Source organism: Cyprinodon tularosa, unplaced genomic scaffold (genome assembly GCF_016077235.1).
Source record: "Cyprinodon tularosa strain WSP-4 unplaced genomic scaffold, ASM1607723v1 ctg174, whole genome shotgun sequence".
In the NCBI taxonomy this organism is placed as follows: domain Eukaryota; kingdom Metazoa; phylum Chordata; class Actinopteri; order Cyprinodontiformes; family Cyprinodontidae; genus Cyprinodon; species Cyprinodon tularosa.
This window is the reverse complement of record NW_024038565.1, coordinates 1,073,873-1,099,404: the sequence shown is the minus strand read 5'-3', so window position 1 is coordinate 1,099,404 and position 25,532 is coordinate 1,073,873. Positions and strand designations below refer to the sequence as shown.

The window sequence follows — 25,532 nt, the reverse complement described above, 5'->3', positions numbered from 1 at the left end:
ACCATTTTTTGTTCTGCAAAATTATACAAAGTTAAAGAGTTATTAGGCCAATAGCAATGAACCCCTTTGATAAATAAATCAAAATATATTGGCATTATTTTTAGTTTACCTTGAAGCGTCTCTATTAGACTGGATTTTATGATAATGTATTTAACATTACATTTAACCAAATAATTTACAGATATATATAATACTGTCTGTTGCTGTTATGTTTTAAAGATCCCTTCCAAGAATTGCACTGGGAATATAAAAAACCCATTAAGGTCTGTGCTGAGCCCAATAATTCTGTGAGGGAAGTCTACAGGGCAAAGGACACAAAGGAGCTTATTTTAAAGAAGCAGGACTGGGAATAATGTAAAACTAAGCTCACTGGAAAGCTTAAGAGGAGAGAGGAAGGCTTAGAGAGACTTCTTACTGTCAAACTTGCAATATTTGCACCATAATAAAGTCCTAAAACTATGCAAATGCATTCACGTTCAAATGTGTGCATGTACGCTCTGTCAAAGGCAGTCAAAAACAAATAAGTGCCAACTCAGCAGAGCTGCACTGGCTTCAGAGCAAGAGAAAGGAAATTGATCCAAGCTCTGTTATTTTGTGTAAAAAAAAAATATTCTAACCTTGCTTTAATGCTGTTTGGGATTTAAATCTTTTGTTGGCTAATTTATTTTTAGCTCATGAGCTACATTCTTCTTTATTTACATTTCATTTGTCTGTGTGGGACTTTAGAAATTGAATAGGTGGGGTGAAGAGATAATGAAAAAAAGGAAAGAGTAGAGGGGCAGCCAGAAGATGAAACTTAGCAAATTATGATTAAAAATAAAAGGCAGAGCTTAATGGGGTAAAACGTAAAATATGTCCTTTGAAAAAAATAATGAGAATAAAGAGAGGGAAATCAAACCAAACCTTGATGGTGTAGGCAGATAGTGATAGATACTGCCCATGAGTGCCACTGCTACACATGTGACTTAAATATGGCAGCTAAGACCAAACAATATGAGTTAGTATCAGACATGTCTGACATGGCAGATAAATGAAACTAGACCTACTATACTGCTGTATGCATATCTAGCCATAGGTCCCTTACTTTATCGGTAATAGAATTGAAAATTCATGAACACTGATTTTATTTAAACCGGGTAAGGTGGTGGTCCTTTAGTTATTGTTTTCTTGTGAGTCGTTGATGCTCTCCTGGAGAAATTCTGGTAGGATGGCCATTCCTGGGAAGGTTCACTTCTGATCCATGTTACTCTATCTTTAAGGAATGGCTCTTATTATTTCCTCCCACGGTCTAAAAACATGACTGTTAGGTTAATTGGGTCCTCTAAATTCTCCTTAGGTGTAAGTGTGTGTGTGAATTGTTGTTTGTCTCTGTGTTGCCCTGCGATGGACTGGCGACTGTCCATGATGTGCCCCGCCCCTCGCCTATAGACAGCTGGAGATAGGCACCAGCACCCTTTGCGACCCCACTCGGGATAAAGCGTGTCAGATGATGGATGGATGGATGGATGGATGGATGGATGGATGGATGGATGGATGGATGGATGGATGGATGGATGGATGGATGGATGGATGGATGGATGGATGGATGGATGGATGGATGGATGGCTCTTATTATAGAAGGGACCATCATTAGTGATAGTGATAGAAACTTTGTTTCTCAAATTTTCTTAATCAGTTAGACTGAAGTATATTTTGTTTTTTTGGATCTTTCAGCCCACTTCATATTCATATTTAGGATTTCTTGGTCAAATTTGTGAAACACAGCTTAAATATTCAGGAGCTTAATTGTCAGTGTGGGTCAATACATGAAAAACTGGACAACTACGCTGTGCTCAACATGATTATTATGCCACTTTGGCATGCTCTGAAAAAATCACACACACTGAACGCTGCAACAGGCTGGCCCAGATCAAGTGCCACCTTGCTATCCATTTGCAAAAAAAGAACATCCCTTTTTATCCTCCAACAGCTCCTCGTTTTCTTCAAATTTACTTTGTGCCGTTTTCAATAGTCATGTTAGAATAAATTGATGGTATGGTTTTATTCTGAAATTCACCCCAAGTATTTCCTGTCTGCTGCCTGACTTTTCCTTGTTAAGATTTTGAAATTCAGGAGTTTTATGTGTATGGCGCTTCACTGTCTGGCCAAACTTCCTTCCTGCAGAATCATCCCGTTGAGCCCCACAGTCTCAGTAACCGCACCCACACTGGGATTATTAAGACCTTCTTTTTAGCTGATCAAAAAGGAGTTAAGATTAATGTCACAAAACACGACTACAGTATATGTCAACACTTGCAAAACAAAATATGCACCTGAATAAATGCAGTTAACAAAGATCGGTGAAACCAGTCGTATTGTTTGGTGACGGGTCAGCTTTAAGTAAACTGTTAGAAAATTGTTATTTATTACACTCACCCTTAAATATTTTTTTTTATTATTTTTAAGTAAATACCAGCATCAGCAGGAAATACTTAAGTGTTGCACATTGGTTCTTGATTGTGTGGGAAAATCTCTAAGCATAAAAGGGGCCTATTTTTTCTCAGCTAGAAAAAAATCCCCACAGCAATGCAACTGTAACCTATGACCTGAATTGACCCGTTGTTGTGAATAAACACAACCTTTCTCCGGATGTGAACATCCTTTACAAATTTTTTTTACTGAGATTCCTGTTGCGGAAATATTATAAATCGGCTCTAAAAGATTTAGACAGAAATACTGCAGAAAGAAGAATAATAAAGGTTAGAAATCGTGGCAGATTATAAAGAGACACACAAATATGAGAAAAATACAGGAGTAAATTGGAGAGAACTGCAAATAATAAAGCTTAAAGACATTTGTACCTTTAATTTGTTTGCAGCTGGTGGTAAGGGATAACTAGCTTGACTGCTGTTTTTAACCCGTGGTATTCATGATATCAGTACATTGCATATGTGCTCTGCCCCTGGATATATGACAATGTCAATGAAAACAGTCAATTCCCTGGTTTTTGTGCACAATGTGGCTGATAAAGTTGATTCTGATTTTAATAATTTGCTTTAACATATATAAGTGAAAGAATATGGATGGATGGATGGATGGATGGATGGATGGATGGATGGATGGATGGATGGATGGATGGATGGATGGATGGATGGATGGATGGATGGATGGATGGATGGATGGATGGATGGATGGATGGATGGATGGATGGATGGATGGATGGATGCTTTAACATATATTGTTTTCCATCTTAAGAAGTCATGGTGTAATGAATTCTTTGAAACACAAGATAATTATCCACAGGGTCTGTAAAAAGGATAATGATCCAGCAATAGAGCCAGATCAACACACATGTTTTACAAAATGAAAAGAATCAACTCTTTTCTCTGACCATCACTATCCGTAGCACTAAATCCTGCATACAACCTGTAGTTTGAAAATGCACAAAAACCTGTGAAGAGAAGAGACAGGAGTCAAGACTAAAGGGATTGTGGAAAAATGTATCTTTGTTTGTTTCTTTCTTTCTTTCCTTCTTTCTCTTTATTTGTTATTGTCCCTCCATCCTTTAATAGACATTCCATCTTTATATGTTACAGGATCACTCTCAATGGGATGAAGGTGTCCAGGCCAGACGTTCGCATCGGCCGCTACAGAATGATTAAGCATGAGAGGGACAAACACAATGAGCCAAACCCGCAGAGGTAATGCATCACTGTCGGAAGTTGATCTCCATTTTCACATTTGGATCGATACTGGTATTTTTGTTTCACACAGAAACACTTCAGTGGTTTCTTTTTTATGTTTGATTTTTGTTTAAAGAATTACAAACATATGACTACCTAAAAGCCATCAATGACACAACTTGATTAAGAGGTTTGCAATCTCTGCTCAGGACGTCAGTGAGGCAACAGTTATAGGTGGTAAATTGGTAAAGATACTACGTTACATTTGTATGGTTTTAATGGGAACAATTGCTTTTTCATTTTCAACAACGTCTGGTTTTCTAATCGCACCTAGAGACTGCCTGCTGTTAGTGCAGAACTCTAGCTGTTTGTTCCCTGAGAAGGTCCAGGAAAGAAACTGCATGAGAGGAGAAAAAATTCTCCCTTTGACAGGCTTTAGAGGTGTTAAAGTGTATCATTAAAGACTGCCATGCTCTCAGGTATTTAAGCCAGTAGGACGACAAAAGACAGTATTTGGCTAGATCAGTCTGCTGACAGCATGGGTCTTGGGAGTTTGGAGGAACAAGCTGTTGAATGGAAGTTAGAAATGTTACCTTCTGCTTTTATTTGTGTGTTTTTTCACAGTTTTTTAAAGTAGTTTTGGCTTTTGTTTACTGTCTTGCATCTGTGCAGGCTCTAAAATATTCTATTACTGCAGCTTTTTATTCACCGAGGTGTCAAAGGTACTCACATTCTTTACCAGAGTAAATGTGCAGATACCTGTGAAAAAAACAACATTGGTAAAAGTAGAAGTACCAACTGAACTCTTTTACACAAGTAAAAATATTCGATTCCTCCATGTCTTAGTTTTGGACTAGAAAAAGGGTGGCTTGTTTCCTTTGGTTTGAAAAAGAGTTCCTGCCTCAAGTCAAAGAGTTCAAGTATTTTAGGGTCCTGTTCACAAGTGAGGGCACAACTGAGCAGGAATCTATCTAAGACACCAGTCTTGGATAGTGAAGAGAGTGAGCAAAAAAGAAAAGCTCTTGTTTTACTGGTCGGTTTCACCTATGGTGACAAATCCTGGATCATGACTGAAAGAAAAAGATCCCAAATACAAGCAGCTGAAATTAGCGGTTGAGCACTCCTTTAGATATGGTGAGGTCATCTGGGAGAAGCTAGGAATAGAGCTGCTTCTTCTACACATCGAGAGGCGTCAGCTGATGTGGCATGGACATCTTCTTTTGGATATCCCTGAGACGCCCTCTTCAGGATGTGTTCCAGGATGTCACACAGGGAGGAGGCCCAGGAGACAGGAGGACACTTTGGAGAGATTATATCTCTTGTCTGGCCTCAGTGCATTCACACCGAATGTGAAACCTGCAACAATTTCACCACTTTCAATACACAATATGCACAGCAGGTGAATGGGCATGGCCGGAAAAAGGCTTCTACCTTACTGAGTCTGCTGGTAGTTTAACCTCAACAGGGAGGACAGGGATTCAATGGAAAACTTGCATTGCTTTTTGTCTTTTTTCTTAAAAGCCTAACAAAGCGATCAGCATCCTTCATTTCACATAAGTTTCCAGAGGCAAAACCAGCATGGAAAATGCATGGCCATTGTCTGTTCTGGGGATAGGACCACAAAACACCCACAACCATCCACGAGAGCTCATCCTTTGTCTACAATATTTTCTCTATCTTACATTTTGATTTTAATAAGCTTGTCTCCTGCCTCCTTCTCTGTGGGTCACAGCCACATCTACTCCCTGATGGGACTTCAAGATGGGAATGTAAACATAGTTCACATTTTTCAACCCCAATTTTAAAGAATTCGCCAAACTGACACTGTTTGCTAATTTTACAACTATCTCCTCACTCCGCCTCAATTTGCCGCCCTTCAGAGCCACCCTCTATATAGAGATAACATGAAAATCCTTCACTCCGGCTGCAAAATTCATATGTGGTGTGAGCGTACCTTAAGAGGAAGACAACAACAAGGTTTCTACATTTTACATTGGTGCAAAAGAAATAAGTTTTGCCTCAAATGATACAATAATACTCTCACATAAAATAGGATACCTGATTTATGGCACTATAGAGCTCTTTTTTTCAAACTGGAAATGTGCATATATAAGCCGCACTGATATCTACTGAACTGTCCTCCACTAAACCTGTAGGGGGAGCTCTACATGTCACCCCTAGAGTAGGGACAACGAATATGATACGTAGCTCCCATTAGCATGTTGGCTTGCGGACGTAAGAGCTTATAATGAAAGATGAGACTTTGACAGCTCTTTATTTGCTCTGCAAGAGTTGTGAACTGTCTCTTCAGTGATTTGACAGCTTTAATGAGGCAAATAAATTCCAAAATGTGTATTTCGGGACGATTGTTCTCAGTCTTCCCTGCTGCTCGCATATGCTTGTGCTCATTGAAAATTACCCCCCTTATTTGATTTCCAACTTTGACTTCCGACCCCTGGCGGAAAATCCACAGAAAAGTATTAAAATTGAAATAGAACTGGAAACATTATCAATACATAAATCTAAAATAAAATTAAAGGGGAATGGATTGAGATTTTTTTTTTTTATCTCAGATTGGGATCCATCATCTGTAATGGTTCCCAGCGTCTCTATCTTCATCCATGTTTTACTATAACCAAACTGTCTCTAACGGGATAGATTTTATTTTCAGTCTCAATTTACCCTCCATTTTGTTGCCACTACATCATACTATTATTAATATTTGTAGAAGTCATGAGCCAGTAAGGAGTTGTTCAGTAAGTACAGATGCTAAAAAGGATGCAATAAATCCCCTTTTTCCGAGGATTTATGGTGCCTTAACCAAAAGACACTACAAGTTGATGAATTAATTAAGGTTAATCATTTTTAAATGATTAATGATTGCCAGTAATAATTTCCTTCTTTATTGCTAAAAAAATTTATTTAAATATGACTTAACCATTCATTCAAAGATCACTTTAAGCACCTACAAGTCCTTGCAAAGGACCTTTCATACACTTTGATGTTTTTCACACTTTGTCATATTAGAAAAACCTACTTCAAAGTATTTTAGTAGTGGATGTTTTTGTAAATCACATCATTAAGCTACATATGAATAAGCGCATCTTCCTGCAGACCTAGACTCAGGCATTATGGTCACAGAAAGACAGGCATTGATATCTAGTCCAAGATAAAAATGTTGCTCGTTTCACTTCTGTGATTATTGAGTTTCAAACAAATGTGCAAAATACTTCCCCCATAAATGTGTTTTTTTGCCTTTTGATGAATGAGAACCAATATGCAGAGATGAGCCCTTCTAGACACATTAATCACCAGGAGTATAGCACCTCACATTAAGCTGCTTAAATGCGGATTATCACTGTTTATTCTCCTCTAAGAGCCCCCGTTTTCATGCCTGGATAGGCCGGCCAATGAAGCCTCTCAGCGCGAAAATCGATAGCTGCTCTGGCTTAGTTTGAATAAAGATGTAGTGAAACTTGTCCCCAGACCCCCCTTTTTTCCAATATTGCTTTAATTTGATCTCCAGTGTCATGATTATGTCACAACATTTAGACACTTCTACGCTCCAGGACCAGAGTCCACAGTGAGTTCTGCTTTAGTCGTTGCTGCTAAATTGGTTTTTAAGAAGATTAACAACTGCTGGGAACAAGAATCATGAGTGAAAGCATATTGACTGTTTCCTGCAGCCAAACAAATTGTGGCTGCTCAATTTGAATTTTGCATATAGCCTCTGAACCTGGCTGTTGAGACGATATAACTTTTGTCTTATCAATTATTGTCTTGGGCAAGAGAGACGGTGGTGCAGAAAACAAAATAAAATTGTCAGACAAACAAAAAAAAAAAAAGAAAGAAACACCAGGAAGATCTGCAATGAATATATAAAGCACCTCTTTAATGAATTAACCACTTGTGAAAAACATCAAGGGCAAGTTTCTACTACTCTTCTTAAAAGTAATTAGTTAAAGTATATATTTTTTTACCATGCTTTCAAATGCTAAAAAGAAATTGCTTGGTTGGCAACAAGATAAATCTGACAGAATTAATAGAATACTTTATATTTTAATAATTAGTTAAACCATTATTAGTTTAATATCTCAAACATTCCTTCCCCTAAACATATGTATACTTATATAGGTGCAATTCTCCACACAAACTAAGTGGTTTATATCTGTCTTGAAAGCAACACTGATTAACTCTTGCCCCAAGTAATAGCTTAATTTGAGATATATAAGATTAAGTGTTTCTGGTGGACAAACAGCACTTGGTGCCTATCGATTCTCTTGCATCCTGCCCTTCTTAAAAACTCACCTATGTAATTTGAGAGGATGAGATCAGTCATGTTACCTGGAGCGCTGATTTACAAAGCTCCCCCTATACAAAAGAGCTAACTTAGCTGTTTTTTTTTGTTTTTTGTTTTTTTTTAGGCAACTAAACAGATGTAACAATTCATCAGACGTGTTCTCCATTCACTTATGAAGGATTTAATCTAAAGGTGTGAATGTGACCTTGCGTTTTTTTTTTTAACTCAATGATGTGTCAGTCTGCTGGTCCAAAGCGGTCAGCTATCAGAATCCAAGACACAGAAGGAGACTGTTTAATTTTACAACAGGGCAGCGTTACTGTTGCTTTCAGGCAAAAAGTGACAAATAGAATATTAAATGTTATTTCACCTTCTCCATTTATTGCCACTGCTGGTTGGCTAAATGTATATCCTGGGAAATTCTCAAAAGACCTACCACAGTCCAGACTCTTGCACTCGTAAAGGCAAGGTCCTAAGAAAGTGAAATTAAATGGATAAATTTGTATTGAAGCAAGCCTTTAATAGCCCCAGGCTTCTGAAAAGATTAGGCTTCTCAAAGGTAATGTAAAAGGGGCTAGGGCTTTTTAAATAATCAAAAAAATTGTAAAGTCAGGCACTTAAATCAGCTCCCTTTATACCGATTAATGCCACACAAAATGATTCAAAGACAGTTATTATCCATGAGCTGTCAGACTACTTAACTCTTGAAATCTCCACAATACTGCACTAACTCTCATCTTTGATGCTTTGTTTGCTCATTGCTGCTGAACTATATGACTTTTTTATTGCACATTATCAGTATTCCTTGGTTCTTCTCATCCTAAACATTTCATTCCATTGTTGATTTTGTGTTAACCAGCATATGATCAATGAAATGGAAAGAAATCAGAAGCAAACATCATTTTAGTGGCTGCATAACAATCAGCTATAACTACCATGGAATGGTTTTAATTAGACCCTATCCATGGGTTAGAATTAAGCACAGTCCAGTCTGGTTTAGTGCTGAAACAAATTAATCGGATTAATAAATTATTGAAATAATTGTCAACAAATTTAGTAATTGATTAATCGTAGAGTGTAGACTGTAAAACTGGCCTTTAGCTAACAGAGCAACCTTCTTAGAGTACAAACTACAACATTGTACAAAAATATATAAATATTTAGCATTTAAGATTAAAACCACTTTTCCATCTGTGTATACTCTGTACAGGAAAAGTTTAGTTTTACATGGTTTAATTCTGTAAAAAAAATCTTCTTTAAGGAACCTTTTGCTATCCGATTATTAATCTATTAATTGAAAAAAAATAATCAGCAGCTTAATAAATGTGCATAATAATCATTAGTTGCAGCCGTAATCTGGTTGCATCTGTAGGCAGACTTTGAAGCTGGATCTTTATAGACAATCTTTACCACCAAGTCTTCAGATGTGTAAACCAGGAGAGATATAGCCTAAAAGATATGCAGTTCTACGGCACAAAAATCCTCAACAATTTATATAGATACTCAGAAATAACAAAATAACATAAGGAATTAAGAAAATGATTATTCCTTTTGCTGCCCTTTACCAATTATGTTATTGAATGTGTTGCTTTAATGCATGGATGTAAACCTTGACGAATCTAGTTCACTTTGTTTACTTTTTCTAACATCCTTGCTACCCTTATGTTTTTCATCAAAATTGGCATCCTTTTTACACTGTGGCCACTTCTCATTGAGATTCAGGTTTATTTTATTGCTCAAGTCTCCAATAGGAACGTTTTTTTAAGAGTATATAATTCCATTTGATTTTCAAGATTTTAATAATCTTCCTGTTTTCAAATCACATTGTTTCTCTATGAGAATCTGAGAGCTCCAAAACCCCTGACTCTTAGTATTGCTTTCACTACTCTTTACAAACAGTACGAGGGCAGTACGAGTATCAGAAACCAACTTTACCCAAAATATGTTTTTATCTGAAAAGAACTTTAAGAAATGTTTAGAAAATGCATTGTTGAAACATCAAATATCCATCCTGATGATCTTTGGCTCAAAAAACCTACAACCTATACTGTAAAATTGCAGCAATAACTTGAGTGTGAAAATGTCTAAAATAACTAGGCTTGTGTAATGCATCACTCTTCATTGTTTTATATGCTTGTGTGCCTGTTTGTGTATCTCAGAGAGATGGAAAGGTCCAACGATCCCCTCAGTAATTGCCTGCTGAAATGACACCAATAGAGATGGGTGCCTGCTAGGTCAGAGTGGTCTAGTTGCTTTCATCAGAATCAATAAATCAGCCACTAGACAGAAGGAAAGTGTCTGTGTGTTTTTGTGTGTGAGAGTGGCGCATGGTGAGACCAAGTTCTGGTTTCGCGACTTGCTGGTTGCTGATTTCTTTCTGGTCTGTAGACCAGACTTCCTGTGTAAAAGGTGACACTAAGAGGGATACTTTTTATTAGGTCTGGAAACATCATTTAAAACCAGGAGACGGGCAGAAAACACACTTCTATAAATTGTCATAAGCCGGATTTTGCTAAGCTTTTCTGGACACTTACAATGTCTTTCAGGTGAGCTTTTAGAAAAAAGCGGACTTGAGCTTAAACAGATTCTGTCATTTCAAAATGGTCAAAAGCTGGTAAGGTAGAAGTAGCTATGTTTGTATTCAAGCGATTTAGTCTAAAATGAAATATTATCTGTTTTATTCCCTATGTTAACCTTTTAAAACGTGAAATGTAATTCCCTGGAATTTTATATCTTCTAAATTAAACAAGATTGCAATACAGGCTGCTAAGCATTTTTGCAGCACTTTTATATTATTTATATAAATTTCTATAATATTTAAGTATTTTAAAATGGATTAACTAATTTCATCTGTAGAATCAAATTATGTTTTTGTGAATCTGAATAATTTGGAAATGTCAAATGTATACCTTAAAGGAATAGTACACCCAAAACATGATTAGCCTTCATTTTCTACTCACCCCCATGCTGAACAACACTCTGGAGTACTTTTTTGATATCTCAAATGCATCTGGAGATCTGGGAGGCTTCTTGCTGTCTGCTGACATTCAAATAATGGAGGTCTATGGTGCCCGAGACAGAAAGGTCCATAAAAGTCCACAAAAAAACGTGTCAATATTCCTCCATACTGCTCGTCCAATGTATTCCAAGTGTCCTGAGTGGGTAGTATCCAGAATTTACTCGAAACAAAGTCATTTAGAATGTTTTACAATGAATTACACTTAAGGAGGGCTTAGGAAAAACAAAGAGAAGCATAAAAATGTAATACGTGAGAAAGATTGAAGATTTAAGAGATTTATGCAAACTCAATAGTACAATAAATCATGTAATGCTACATTACTCCCAATACTTTTGTTCAACTTTCTCTTTAAAGCTATGAGTTCAGAGTTGTTTAGTAAATCAAAGTTAAACCTTTTAAAACATTTTTTTATGTTTCTCCATTTAAAAGGATAAAAAATAAAGTGTGTGTTGTCATTGAAGAGATCTGCATCACTATAAAGTTTTTTGTTGTTTTTCTTTTCACACCAAGCATTTTTGACACATTGACAGGTATCACACACTTGTGCTAACAGTAGCTGTTTCCTCACAGGAATTGTCATGTTGTGATTCGTGCTTTTTCTTTTAACAGGTCCTCTCTTAAAAATGTCAGTTTCACTCATAAACTTTCTGCTTCTTTGTCTCCAGATGCAAGATTTGCCTATTCTTTTCAATTTAGAATAATTACACACTAAGGGCCCGATCTTCAGGACATAACTGGTTTGCACGTCTTAACATTTGTGAAACAACACATGCACGTATTGCTAGCACAAAAAAAATAAAGTTGCACCTATGATTTAGTGCCTCTCATTTGGAATATGTGAAAGCCAAGTCTTTCGGAGCATTTTATCTGGCTACCTGGGTAATGTCCATATTTTACAGAGGAAAACTGTTGTGCCTAGCACCTCATGACTGTTTGCTTTCTTACAAGCAGCTAAGAATGCACATTCTACTGAATGTGCACAATCTTTTACACAACAGTCCTTTCTTGCAGCTCGCTCAGAGATTCTGGTTAGGCATAGCAATGAGATATTGATAAGAAAGAGGGACATTCATCACCAGCCTGGAGCATGTGTTAACACACACCACACACACTGCATATACGCATTCTGTCTGGCAAACTTAACATCATGCATTACAAATGAATGAGATGCCGTGGGTATGGTTGTTCAATATTCTATTCAGATGTTATCATCCTGGTACAGTGCAGAGGAAATCTGTGTGAGTGTTCGCATTTGAGTTTATGTTTATGTATATGTGTATATATGGATATGCAACTGGTTTATAAAAAATTAGATTTACATAGACAGCACAGCTTAGAATAACATCGTTTTTAGAATGTTAAAACTTAGTCAAATACTGTTCCATTTAATATTCCTATTCCAGTTAGAATATTTTCATGCAACTCGGGATACCCCTCAAGCTCCATGCAATTAAATGTGGCAGATTTAGCTAAAGCACTGATCAGAGGTGGAGCCAGGAAATGTTTGTATGGGTCACCAGGCAGAGACCAGGGTTGGATGAAAACTGATGGTCACCAAAACATCCATATTTAAAAAAAAAAGGGAAAAAAAACTAGATCTTCATGAATGAATTTTCACACATATTTATACATCTATATTGTCTCAATCAGTTATGGTTCTGCATAATATACACATTTTATGTGTTAAGCAGTGGCTCTTTACTTGCGTTTTATAGCAGACTCCTAGATCACTGCAGACTCATAACCTTCCCTTCTTCCCCATAAAGCATCAAACCTAGTTCTGAAAATAGCAACAGGTCTGTTTTTGTTATTTTTAGTGCTAGTTTATTGATGTGAATAATTGTTAATTAGTCATTGCCTTGTCAGTTTATGGTTAAATTACTGACAACAGAAACATCTAATTAGGAAATTTCACCTCAGGTTATTACTGCTGCCACCCTGTTAGTGGGGAACTGTTGTTCCAGAGGTGGTGAAGTTTGTTCCCATGGGAACCTGGTTGGGAGGGGGGCACTGGGGAGGCATCGCTAGCCCCGATTCTAGCTCCACCCCTGGTTCTTATAAGCATATTTTACATATACATGTGCATCTTAAAAAAAAAAAAAATAATAAAGTTTTTTTTTTCATCAATCTAATTAAAACAGGGAAGCTTACTGATATACTTTAGGTTTCTTTTGTTGTCTTTGCTCCTTTAAGAATAGGAATGTAACCTAAGATCAGTAAAGACAATTGTAAGAGAAAAGTTAACTTAATGTATGACTAGGTAATGAAGTGAGGGGAAAGACTGCTGAGATGACAGTTGCTCAGCAGTCGCTGAGACTCTTTACCACAAGGATGAGCAACAAATGGTCACAGCTGAAGAAGCTGTCTATTGATCATTTAAATATAGAAAGTTTAATAAGAAGGGAAGAAGAAGAGTGAGACCACAAACAGCAGTGATAACTAAATTCTAAGAAGACTGTGAAACCAGACCCTGATTGGGGGAGGTTTATCAGACGTGAAATGTGACTGGAGTCAGCAGCCCTTTTACATCATAGTTCTGCAGTAAACATGCGCCCACAAACCCCTCATTATAGATCACTTTGCTGTTTGGTATCACACCAGACAATAGAAATCATGGGGTCTGTGTGCTTTCAGCTCCTATTCCCGGAAATACACTCCCAAGTGGCGTGGCTTACAACATGCTGGATTTCTCCAGCACTGAGCTCTGTGTTCCATACTCTTGCACACCTTCGAAATACTTTAAGCACTTTAAGTATAACCAAAGATTTTGTGCACTACCCTTATTTTGTAATTACCTGTATCTGATTCTGTTGTTCAACATACAGTATGTCTCAGAATAGATGGAGATAGGATTTAAATTTAATGTCTTCCTGCTGCGAGCTTATGGAAACTAAGCAATTACTTCTTCTGCCTTTGCTTTGTACTAAATCAGTCTAGTTCTCCAATTCCTTAGAACTGCTTATAGTGTCTGGTTTATTTTCTTACTACCTAAATTGGTGAAACAGGGTGTAATACTGGTGGGTCAATATCAATTAACTGTAAGTAGTAATAAATTACATTATATGTACTGTAGATCCCATTACAAAAAGGGTTGAGTGCTTCAACAGCCACCCCACAGAAAGACTGAAGATATGTTTGGATTATCAACCAAAAGTAGGATCTTAATATTTTCATCTGAATGGTTCCATCTATCTCAACATTGTTTTTGTTTTTTGTTTTTTTCATTTAATATTTAGGAAAATGAAAATATTAGGAAAATATTTAGGAAATGATGTCATGCAGGCCCATTAAAAAAAGAAGCTGCAGATGAACATTAGAAATGCTTGATAAAATAATCTGCTAGCCTTCATGAAAGTAAAACTACCGTATATTGCAGACCATTTGTAGACACTTTCAATAAAAAAATATAGTCATATCTTATATCTCTTTATTCATTTGATATTTCAAAAATCTATATTTCCCAGCCCTAACTGGGTTCTCCTTGTGTTGAATAATTCTTCATGCTGGTAGCTATTTCATATGCTAGTGTTTACCCTAGAACTGTATTTACTAGATCAGAGGTCTTTCACCTGGTGGTCAGCAGGGACTGCAGGGAGGTTGTGAAATTTTCCAGGTGCCACTATTGGCCCACTTGACACCTTAAATAAATAAATCATGATAATATCTGCAATATTGCTTATACTAAGAAAAAGACTTGTGCATGTTACCTTCACACCACTAACAAGTCACCATGACAATATGATAACTGAGGAGTTGGTCTAGATGTATTGTGTTGCATATATTCTCAGCTGAAATTAGTTCTGAAACTGATGTGCGGTACCTGACTGACGCTGGTCCCGTACCAGCTGTAAGAAGCTTCTACACAATTGAGTGAATTTTGGAGTAGACTTGGCTCCTATTTTCAAAGGTACCAATAAAGACTATAATAACCATTTCATTACTGCATTTGATCAGCAAGCAAACCTCCATGACCTGAACCCCTCAGAGTAAGTTTCCTGTATTACCCAAAATTTATATTTTTTATTAGGTTGTAAACCAGAAAAAATATCAGCTGCAAAAGTGGTTATAATATCTGATCCCGTGAGTAATAAATCTATAACCAACTGCAACACGCATATTGGTTTGGCCTCAGTAGGATACGGACACAGAACCTAGTTGTTTTAATCTAGATTATGCTAAAATATTGCTTAAAAAATATGAAAACATTTTTAAAAATCCATTAATTCTATAAATATTCCCATAAATTCTTCTATGTTTTGAATCATTCTCTAACTATTTAAGGTGACTACCATATGATCCCTCTCTTATTCTTTACTATGTGCCAGCCGGATGCTAGGTCTGCTATTGCCGATTCTAACCTTTGGTTAGCACTAGCTCACATTGAACTTACCTGCTCTTCATGGGCGTAGGTTTGCATAGGGACCATAGGGACATGTCCCTACCAAAATTTTGAACCGACCTAATTGTCCCTACCAATAATTGGATGTGAGCAACATGTTTAAAATTTACAGCAGTAGTTGTTGCAGCTGTGGCTTCTTTTCCTCTCGCAGCTCCTCTGCCTGGTCTCTCCTGTCCCTTTCATGTAGTAGCGCATGGAACTGTGCTGCGCTGTTTAACTCAACTCTCATTGGTTGTTCTGCCTTAAGTTCCGCCTTCTCTCTCTCTGATTGGCTGTTTTCTAGTCCGCGTGTGCTTGGAGCGCAACATTGAAAATGTGTTCACACTAGAATGCAGCGGTTACTACAATTAATATTAGGCTACAAAACCAGTCCCAATAAAAAAATTGAATATCATGTACACTAAAAAACAAAAACCTTTTTTTTTCTTTTATAAAACGAAATATTCTGAGTCAGCCAGGAGTTCGGAAGACTGCTGGAAAAATGGGCAAAAAAAGGCTGTAAGCCATCAACATTTCTGATTCTTAGCCACATCCAACTAAAAGAGAAAATGTGAGGGTTTCCTTTTTACCGATATTTAGTTGATATTACTGTTTTCATTTTTTTGTTTCTATTTTTACAGTTTTGATATAATAACTGATCTAAGTGGGTTGCTCTGTGGGGAAAGGCACATTTTACATTTATATTACTGTATGTTTTAAAGTCTCTATTCTCCAGTTAATGATGAATCACTTACTAAATTAGTTGACGATTATTGAAATAATCAATTAATATGATTCATTTTTTCAGCCCCAGATGAAATACATGAAATGGGCTACACAGAGTAACTACAGCCCAGATGTTCAACTTTTATAGTGAAGTTAATATTTTAATGAATGTATTATTTTGCTTGGTTCAGAGAGAGCATAGTAAGTAAAAATATTAGAGTGGGGTTTAACTCTGCACAATTCTATATCTTCAAAAGAAAATACTGTATTTACCTTCTCTCTTAGTCGTTCAAATGAAACCGTTTTCAAAGTGGAAAACAGTCCTAATTCCACATTCATCACAGCTGGTGATACTTCAAACATTGATAAACAGCATCTAATGAGTGTAGAGCTTATAACATTTTTATTAATGGAGCAAAATGTTGCTTTTCTCTTTTAACAATGAATTCCTCTTATCAGTATGGATGCTCACATCGAGCATAAAAAAGGGCATGCATATTGCATAGCACCAATGACACCAGACCAATAGTGTCCCTACCAAAGTTCAAATCAAACCTACGCCCTTGCTGCTCTTACATCGGAACAATTCAATTCAGTGTATTCATATAGCACCAAATACATGTCATCTCAAGGCACTTTACAGGGACATTTCAACCAGATCCTGCAGTCAGATTGGTTCAAAATGTTCTATCAAAGGAAAACCATCCGATTGCAAGGACTCATTTACTCGAAATTAATCCCTCGCACCAAGCATGATCGTAGCGACAGTGGAGAGGAAAAACTCTCCTTTAACAGGAAGAAACCTCAAGCAAAAACGTAAACCAAAGAAGTTATTGATTAGCTCTATCATAGATCTATCATGTGAGCTTAAAACCACTTTTCCCATAGGTGCAGAAGCCTTTATGTTGGCATTAGTAACAAATGGAAATATTTACATGTATATAATAGACTTGTCAAAAATGTACAAAGCAATGATTTATATACTATTTTCTTTTTCAATGAAATAAGTATTTTTATTCTGCACCACTACAGATGTTCATTGGACGGATGTCTTTTTTTTAAATTGTTGTTTCAATGAAAAATTTGTAGCCATAGTTTGTGTCGGTTGGTTTTCACACTGTAATTTTAAACTGATGAAAAGTTTACTTCAGACCTGGTCTGAAGTAACTGGCCAGATGTAAATCTGATAAAGTTTCTGTGAAGAGAGGTAAAGATTATGGTGATGGGGAAGAGACCTTTCAATCTCTAAGGATTATACGCAACCTAATGCACTTATTTCTACCTTTTAATGAGAAGATTATAATTAACATGCTGTACAAAAAAATCTGAAAATTTAAATATAAATATATGTATAGTAATTGATGCTCTACTACTGTATTATATTCTGAGTGATGATCACGTGTAGACAGAATCAAACCATTTCGTTAAATGAGGCAACATTTAAGAACCAATCTGCCAGGTTTATAAAGAGCTGTCTGAAATATCATCTGTTGTGGAATTTTACTCTGTTAGTGCGAAATATAATTCAAGCAAAAGCTCCAATTAAAAAAAAAACTTTAAGGATGGGAATGACACTTTAAACACATGAGTTAATCCTTCCTACCTGCTTACTAAATGACAAAATGTAGCCCGATGAGGTAAATTCATTGGCCTGACCTCTCAGATTCAACATCGATTTTTTTACGCTGTTTTCAATTGCCACCCTCATTAAGAAGCAACTGAACGAGTGATTGTTAAGCTGCTCCTTTAAGGCCATTCTCCCAGAAATAAAGTACCCTAACAAAAATATCCCTTCGTTTTCAGAAGCACATTCTGTTGTTGAGATCTGAAGAAACAGGCATTTCCTCATGAGACCCCCAGCAGCATTAAAATAGAGCTTTACTCAGCCCAATTAGGACTTGTGGAAATCAGGCTAATGGTTAAGCAGGGTGGGCTGTCTTTGTTTCGCCCTCCAACATTCTCACAACCTTGAAATTGAATTTACAGTAATCTGTGTTGAACATTATACATTTTATAATCTGTCTCTATATATAGGTATAAACCTTTTGCCTTTAATCCCCAACGTTTGGTAGATTTATCTAAAGATCTTAATATCTCCATCCATCTGTCACCCTTAGATATACATTCATCAGCCTTTAATTTTTATTCCCTACTCAACAGTATTCATTATTTAAGGTGAAACATGATGCTTTTTCTCAGCATCTCCTCTTCCCTTCCTCTCATTATATTTTTAAACCTAATCCCCCCTCCTTTTGGACAGAACTGTTTCACCCTAACGGAGGTAACAGAAATGTAATTCTATTTGTATGTTATTGTGTTGTGATGTTCAGCAGGAAGAAGCTTGATAAGATTTTTTTTCCCGCCTTCATTCAGGCCAGAGGAGCTCTTTTTGATTTGATTTGAGAGAAACAAAACAAGGAGGGAAAGCAGAACTGAAGGAGGGCAAGGGCTTCAGCAGTCAGCTCTTTCAGGAATCTGTGGACTCGACGGTCCGTGTCGAACTGAAGTGTCGACTCCACTTGTATGTCCAAGCATATCATTAGGGAGACATCTTTTGTTGCAGTCAGTCACTGCCCTCTTATGAAGAGTGAAAGAGGAACCGCTTGATGTTTGTATGTCAGCTCGTTTTACCTTTGAACACACATTTTAACGTGCTGTTTGACGTTTATGTCTGTTATGCAATAAAGGTATGAGTTATGAACCAGGTTTTGATGCCAAAGGCTGTCAGCCCGCTAAAAAAAAAAAATCAATTAAGGCTTTTTGCATAAGAACTGTATGTGGCCGACGCACAGTGCCTTATTTTCCTGCTTTGATTCTAAATTCAGAGCAGATTCTGATGTAACCACTGAATCGCAGCCAATGAGGAAGGAGAGTTCAGCATGATTCAGAAAAACCAAAGCAGGATATGGGAGATAATGCCACTCATCAAGTTCTGAACCAAGTGCCACAGCACCACCTCTTGGTCATTGAGGTCTTTACTCTTTGTAGTCAAAGTTTTGTGAATTTATAAAGCTTTTTTTTTTTATGTTGTTTGGAATTCCCCATTGTTTTTATTTCTTTTTAAGAATGAAATTCTTTTGTATTCTGACTTCCTCAAAAATGTTTAATAATTACTAGTTTTGTACTCAAGGCCTGTTGGAAACTGATTCTGCCATTTGGAACAATAAATGATCGTGATGTTTGAACTGGGAGAACATTCCAGCTTCATGGCCAAGATTTGAGCAGTTTCTACCTGCAAACACCTGCACTGCTATGCAGCCAACAATGTCGAATTAGATGCACATAATTTCAGTTTTTTTGTTTTTGTTTTAAGAGATCTTCTAGAAGAGTTGATGAAGATAATAGACTCTTAAATTTAAGAGGATTGCGGCAACTCACTAAAGTTACAACTCAGAGATTTCAGTCCAATCTGAGTGTCCTAATAGTAAAATATGACAGATAGGGTAATACAGTAACTTTCTACTGCTTATTTTTTCTTGCTCTCTATTAAATCAGTTTTTTTCACTCTCATTTTTCTTTTAGATTCAACAAAATACAGAACACAAAGAACACAATGAAGAAGGATGGCATCAGTTCCTTGACCTATAAACTGGTTCAGGTGAAGAAGTATCCCATGTACACGAACATCTCTGTGGAGATCGGCAAGCCACCGCCTCGACCCATCAAAGGCTCAAGAGAATAAGAGAGAGACGTTTATTAAGTTGATGGGGTTCACGTCAAGAGGGGAGAGACGAAAAGAAGATCTGACTTTCTCTCTTTTTTTCCCCTCTGTTTAATCGTTTGAGATTTCAGCTCGACTTTTCATATGTTTTTTAGGGCTTAGGCTTTCTCCAATTAAGAATGCTAGCTGCTGCCTGGTAACAGTCAGTGGAAGTAAAAAACAACATTTTGGAGGAACATCATCAACTGACTGATGGGTTGTTTTCAAACTTGAGAGTCGTTCCGCGAACAATCATCTGTAAAGTGGAGGAATCCTTCAACATATCGACCAGAACACAAAATATGGATGTTCTAAAACACCTTGGTCTGTTCTGGAAATCTACACAAAATGACTCTGTATCACTTTACATAAAACAAAACTTCTGTTGAGCGGGATTCTTGACTACGTCAAAGTGATGCAGCTTCCAGTTGGGAAATATTACATTTCTGAAGACATACAGAGATTTTCTGCAGGTCATTGTTTAAAATACCACTGGGACATGAACATGAAGTGGTTCGGATGGTTTTCAGAATCCCTGTGACATCCTCTTGTCTTGATGGAAGACAGGTTCCTGTTGAGATTTGGAGTTTCCAGCCTTGATCTCCGAACTCATTCGCTCTGTCAATGAATGTTTAACATGCCTGCATCTGCAGCAGGAGACTCAAGTAAACAGAGCAGTAAAGAAACCCTGGGGGGGAAAAATCCTCCTTTTTTTCTCTCTTCTTTTATACATTTCTGAACTTTAAAACAGAACTGGATTTTTGTAACAAACGATACCATGATATGAAATGTTTTCTTTAGTTTGCAGCACGGTGTAAGTCCGGCGAAAGGGCATTTTAAATGGAGAAAGTGAAAACATACCGACAGCTCGGTTATCAGCTCCAACTTTCATTTTACTTTTTGATATTTTTCTCTTCATGCCTTACTGCTGTTTTAATAGGGTTACCAATTCTCTAAAGGTGCACTACAATCAAAGTCTTGATTCCAAAATCAAGGTGAAAACCAAGCTGTCAAGTTATGTTTTATAGTTATGTAGCATTAAAGTCGAAAAGACTGGCTTGTCAATCCTTTACACAGGCAGAACTAAATGAAACGGAGCGTCTTGTTGTTATTTTACTACACTATAGCCATGTGGTCTTTTTACACAAATATCATGAAATCTATATCAATAGTGTTTTAAGTCACTTTTGTCTCTCCTATGTTTTACATTCAGTCATTAAGAAATCAAAATGGAATGGAGCAAATTAAAAGAGACATAGAACTTCTAAGAGTGAAAGTTTTTGCAAAAGTGTAAAACCTTCCACTCATCTTCAACAATTACAAACTTCATGTAATTTATTGTTCTCTTATGTTAGAGAGGAAAAAAGTTTCTGTGATATTTCTTTGCTTATTTGATAACAAAACCCTGAAAACTGGTGTGCATTTGAAATTAGCCTCTCTTAACCTGATACCTGTAAATTAAATCTAGTCCAACAAGAAGAGAGCTAATTATTATAGACACTTCTGTAATTTTGTATCTTGGTTTAAAAGCGGTGGTTCTCTGAAGGCTTCAGAGTTTTCCTGAAGCTCCAACTAATGGAGCACTAATTAACCAATCAGCTGTCCCCCTAAAATGACCATTTGGGAAAGAAGGGAACCAATCAGTTCTTGGTAACTCTGGAGAATTGCATCAAGCTGTGGGAGGCAAACCAAATCATGTGGAAAAGGATTTTCAAATTAAAAGCTTTCCGATTTACAATGGTACAGAATATAATTGCACTCCGCACTTTTCAGATTTTTAATATCTTCAATAACAATTATGGAGATAGCATACTAATCTCAACAAAAAACTTAAAAGTTGTTGAGTGTAAAGGGACTAAAGGTTTAATTGGTCTGTGTTGATCTGCGAGGAAATGTTTCAACCGGCTGAGCTTTCTGTCTGTGACTTTTCTGGATCTCACCATATTCAGCATCATCAATTATACTGCTGTCCGTCCTATTTTACATTCCAATCTTGTTTTAGAAGTTAATTACTTTGAGACATTTTATCTCATTAATTTGTACACCTTAAGACATTAAGTAGCATAAGTTTAATCATTTTAAATGTCTAAATGATATTTTGTTTTCTCTCCTGTCAACACTTTAGAGCTTTTGACAGCTTTGTCTGTTTATTTCTGTTCATCCCTTAATTCTTACAGCCCAAATGTATGTCCTGAGAAGAAATCTTCACTCATTTGATGGTAAGACCTGGGAAAAAGAAAAAGTCATGAAGTTATAAACTTAAAAGGTTGGAGTGATTTCGCCTAACCGTTGCTTTAAATGGCTTCACCTCTTTGGTCAGCCTTGAGGCAGAGTAGGTTTCATTCTGCTTGGCTCCTTGCCTCAAGCCTGCATGGTGGATGGTATAATTAATCCTCTCCGAAGAAAACACAATCACACACACTCAAACCATCAGCCTCCTTTATGTATTATTTCCCTTCTCGCTGCCTTTCCATTCTTACTCTGCCAGTCTGGGCTGTATTGTATCAATGGCTCACTGTTGTGCTTTGTGATGGACCCACTTCAGGCACATCTGGGCCTCACCAGAAGAGTGCTTCTTCTTTCGACAGATGTCGACGGGGGCTCTCTGCCTTTATTTTCACTAATCACCGCTTCTCAGCGCACATCCCCATTTATGAGTCCCTTCTTCCACAGCCTACTTGCCCTTTTCCTCTTCTTCTTGTCTGGATTTTGCCTCGTTTTTCATTTAACAGCATATCTGGTGCTTTCTTTTTCCATAAGTAAAAGTGGTCAATGCGTTTTCAAATGAAAATTGCTGAACCAGTATTATAGATCTTCACATTGTGGCATGCTCTGCTGTCTGGTCATCATTGAGGATAGGAGGCGATAACAGTTAAAAGGGGTCAGTTTGAGTGATTATTAACACTGAAAATGATAAATAAAGCAACTGTTAAATTTTTATAATTTTTGTTTTCAAATCTTAAAGCAACCCTGTGTATCTTTTGACCCGGTATTGGCTTAATTAGTACTGTAGAGCACTTAGCTTGTTTCAATGCACAATGCAGGCTGCTCTTCTGAAAAACATGCCTATGTAACCTGAGAGCGCTGAATCTGTCCCTGAATGAGTCATGTGACCCAGAGCGCTGCTTTATGGCTGTCTGAGGTCACCTTAAAGGGGAAAGCTAAAATAAACACTGTTAGCCAACTGAACAGACATGGCTCTGGTCTTATCAGACATAGTTTTTATGGTTCTCTGATGTAGAATTGAATCTAGACGGATAAATGTCTTTACATGTAACTCCATGACTTCTCAATCTGCTGGTCCAGACTGCTCTGCTTTCAGATTCCAAAACACAGAATGTTCAGTTTGACAATGCAGTTTTGCCATTTGATTTCAGGGAGGTTAAACCTGAAGGTCACACGTCTAGTATCCCTAGTGGCAAAAAGTTACACTTTGTCGCTTTAAACTGTCACTTTGACATGTGAGTTATAAAGAATTGTTTATTTTAAGGTCAGAACATCCCAGTTTTTAGACATTAAAGTCTCCATTGGTAATATTATGTGCAATGATAATCAGACAGTACTACTGTTTTAGTCAGTATTGGTGGGTTTATGTGCCCAACTGCATCTTAAAACACCACTCAAAAGTGGCAATTTATCAGACAATTCTTAAACAGAGCTAATCCTTCTCAAAGAGCAGTAAAATTTAAAATGTATCTACCTTGTTAAAGAGCCAGCTGAATTGCAGTGTGCAGGAACATACAAGACAATAACATTTTTCCTTTAGATTTATGTAGTTACATGATAATAGCATTAGTTCGTCTTTTAGATATATAGTAGTATTTCTCTTGTTTGTTGTGGTACAAACATTTTACTCCTAAAGCTTTGACCCAGTTTTTTAAGTATGGGTGGCCATATTGGATATTTGACTAGGTCCCTGGTCTACCAAAGGTTTGCATGTATAAAAAGACATGCCAACTAGAAAGTGTGCTCAAACATCAACTTACAAGGTGCAAATTTGATTGAAATGAGCAAGATAACAGGCGCAGTCTAGTTAGCGTGTTTGCCTTCATGAAATGCCAAACGTCCGAATGCACTGAAAAAGATTTGAAAAAGTATTTAATTATAAATAGTTTCGTCCTCTTAGCACGTTTGGCAATATATTGTAAACTCGCACACAAGAAATACCTGCGTTCATTTTGGAGAGAGGAAGGCATAAGTCAGTTGCAGGCAGGAGAGTGTGTGTCTCAATATAAGCGGACAGTCAGACACTGAAGTAGTACAAACATGCCGTCTGCAGAGCAATGCTATTTTGGGGAAGAAAACTGCAACGCTGCAGCGAAACATTGCAGTTACTTTAACTTCCCAGTATTTCTGGTGTGCTGTCCAGAGGCGAAGGGGTGTTGCAGTGCTTTTAACTTTCTTTGTGCTCACTTTTAATCACAATCAACAGATCAAGTGGGAAAGTAGCTTTACATAAGTTTGTCTCTTTAAAACAGAAATAATTATTAATGCAACAAACCGGATTCAAGGGATTGCTTGATTGATACTCTGTATGACATCAAGTGCTGCAGAAGCCTGTAAATCACCCATGCTTTTAAGTCAGGTGTATGACAGCAATGAATGCTGGACAGGGGGCAATGAGGACCAGGTTGTGGAACCACTGATGTGGGTCCCAAATGTTTTTATCATTTCACACAAACAGAGAGGGTCCAGATAACGATCGCACATGCTTTCTGTGAGCTATTTAAATTGTGGCGGGCTTTTTGGACATGTAACAACTCCAAACTACCAAGCCAGCTAAATCTTCATTTAAATAGGGCATGCCGCAACACTTTTGCACCTACCATTTGACCACATAATATTAGTAGATCATCTGCAATATGCCCACTAATGGCATGAGCATTTTTTTCTGCGATCTTAGTAGATCAGGCCCTAAGATTAACACTGAGATCTGTAACCTCTGCAGTGGTTCTGTTTACGTTTTCTGGACTTTGAATTAGAAATTTGAAAGAATTCTGACTTTAACTTCTGATTTCGGTGTTTGCTTTTTGGCAGATATCAGAATAGATAGGCACAAATTCTATGAGATTTGCACAGATTTTTTTTTTTTTTTTCTGTTTCACTGTATGCATTCAAATAGTTAAGGAATATTTTCCCAAATCGAGGTTGTTTGGTGAACTGTGAAAACAAGGTTTTTACACAGAAAAAAACCAACGTTTTTCTCACTGCCTGCAATTAAATTCCACTAAATGTTTCCGGTTTAAACAAACTAAAGATTACCAAAAGTTTTTCTGGTTTGAAAACACCAAAATAATGAGACATACAATTTTCATGATATTTTCTTGTTTTCTTCAAATCTGATGTTTATATATATTCACTTAGCATGTAGTAAAATTGCATTTTTTAATATTAATGACTTTAGACATTTTAAATGTTAGTGAGCTTCTCACAGCTGTTTCCTGTAATTTCTGCCCAAATGAAGACAGTTTATCTGCTTTGCTGAACTAAGATCAGCAGTTTCATCGCATCACAGAATACTTCCTTCTTTTTGAACGCCTGATTGCTGGAAGTTTCCGTCTTATTTAGATTTCCATTGAATGATTTAGACAGGAAAAGGACATAAGGCAAACTTTGTTCAGCTTACGCAACTCTCTGCTAGCAAATCTTGGTAAGTATCTGATGGAATCACATAAGGAAGCAGTGTGTTGCCTTAAAATATATTCACAAATGTGCCGCTAGAAATTGAAATGTTGCGATTTAATGTA

At 36.9% G+C, this 25,532-nt stretch overlaps 1 protein-coding gene across 1 annotated transcript in view; it reads left to right on the top strand.

The window, feature by feature from the left end:
• The window catches only part of LOC119781275 (beta-1,4-galactosyltransferase 2-like), a 50,171-nt gene extending 29,410 nt beyond the window's left edge, over window positions 1-20,761 (top strand). The window contains exons 4-5 of the mRNA XM_038281687.1: window positions 3,576-3,680; window positions 19,608-20,761. Coding sequence (XP_038137615.1) covers window positions 3,576-3,680; window positions 19,608-19,767 — 265 coding nt within the window. The 3' untranslated portion in view covers window positions 19,768-20,761. The remainder of the gene's footprint in view (window positions 1-3,575; window positions 3,681-19,607) is intronic.
• Window positions 20,762-25,532: the final 4,771 nt, after the last annotated feature.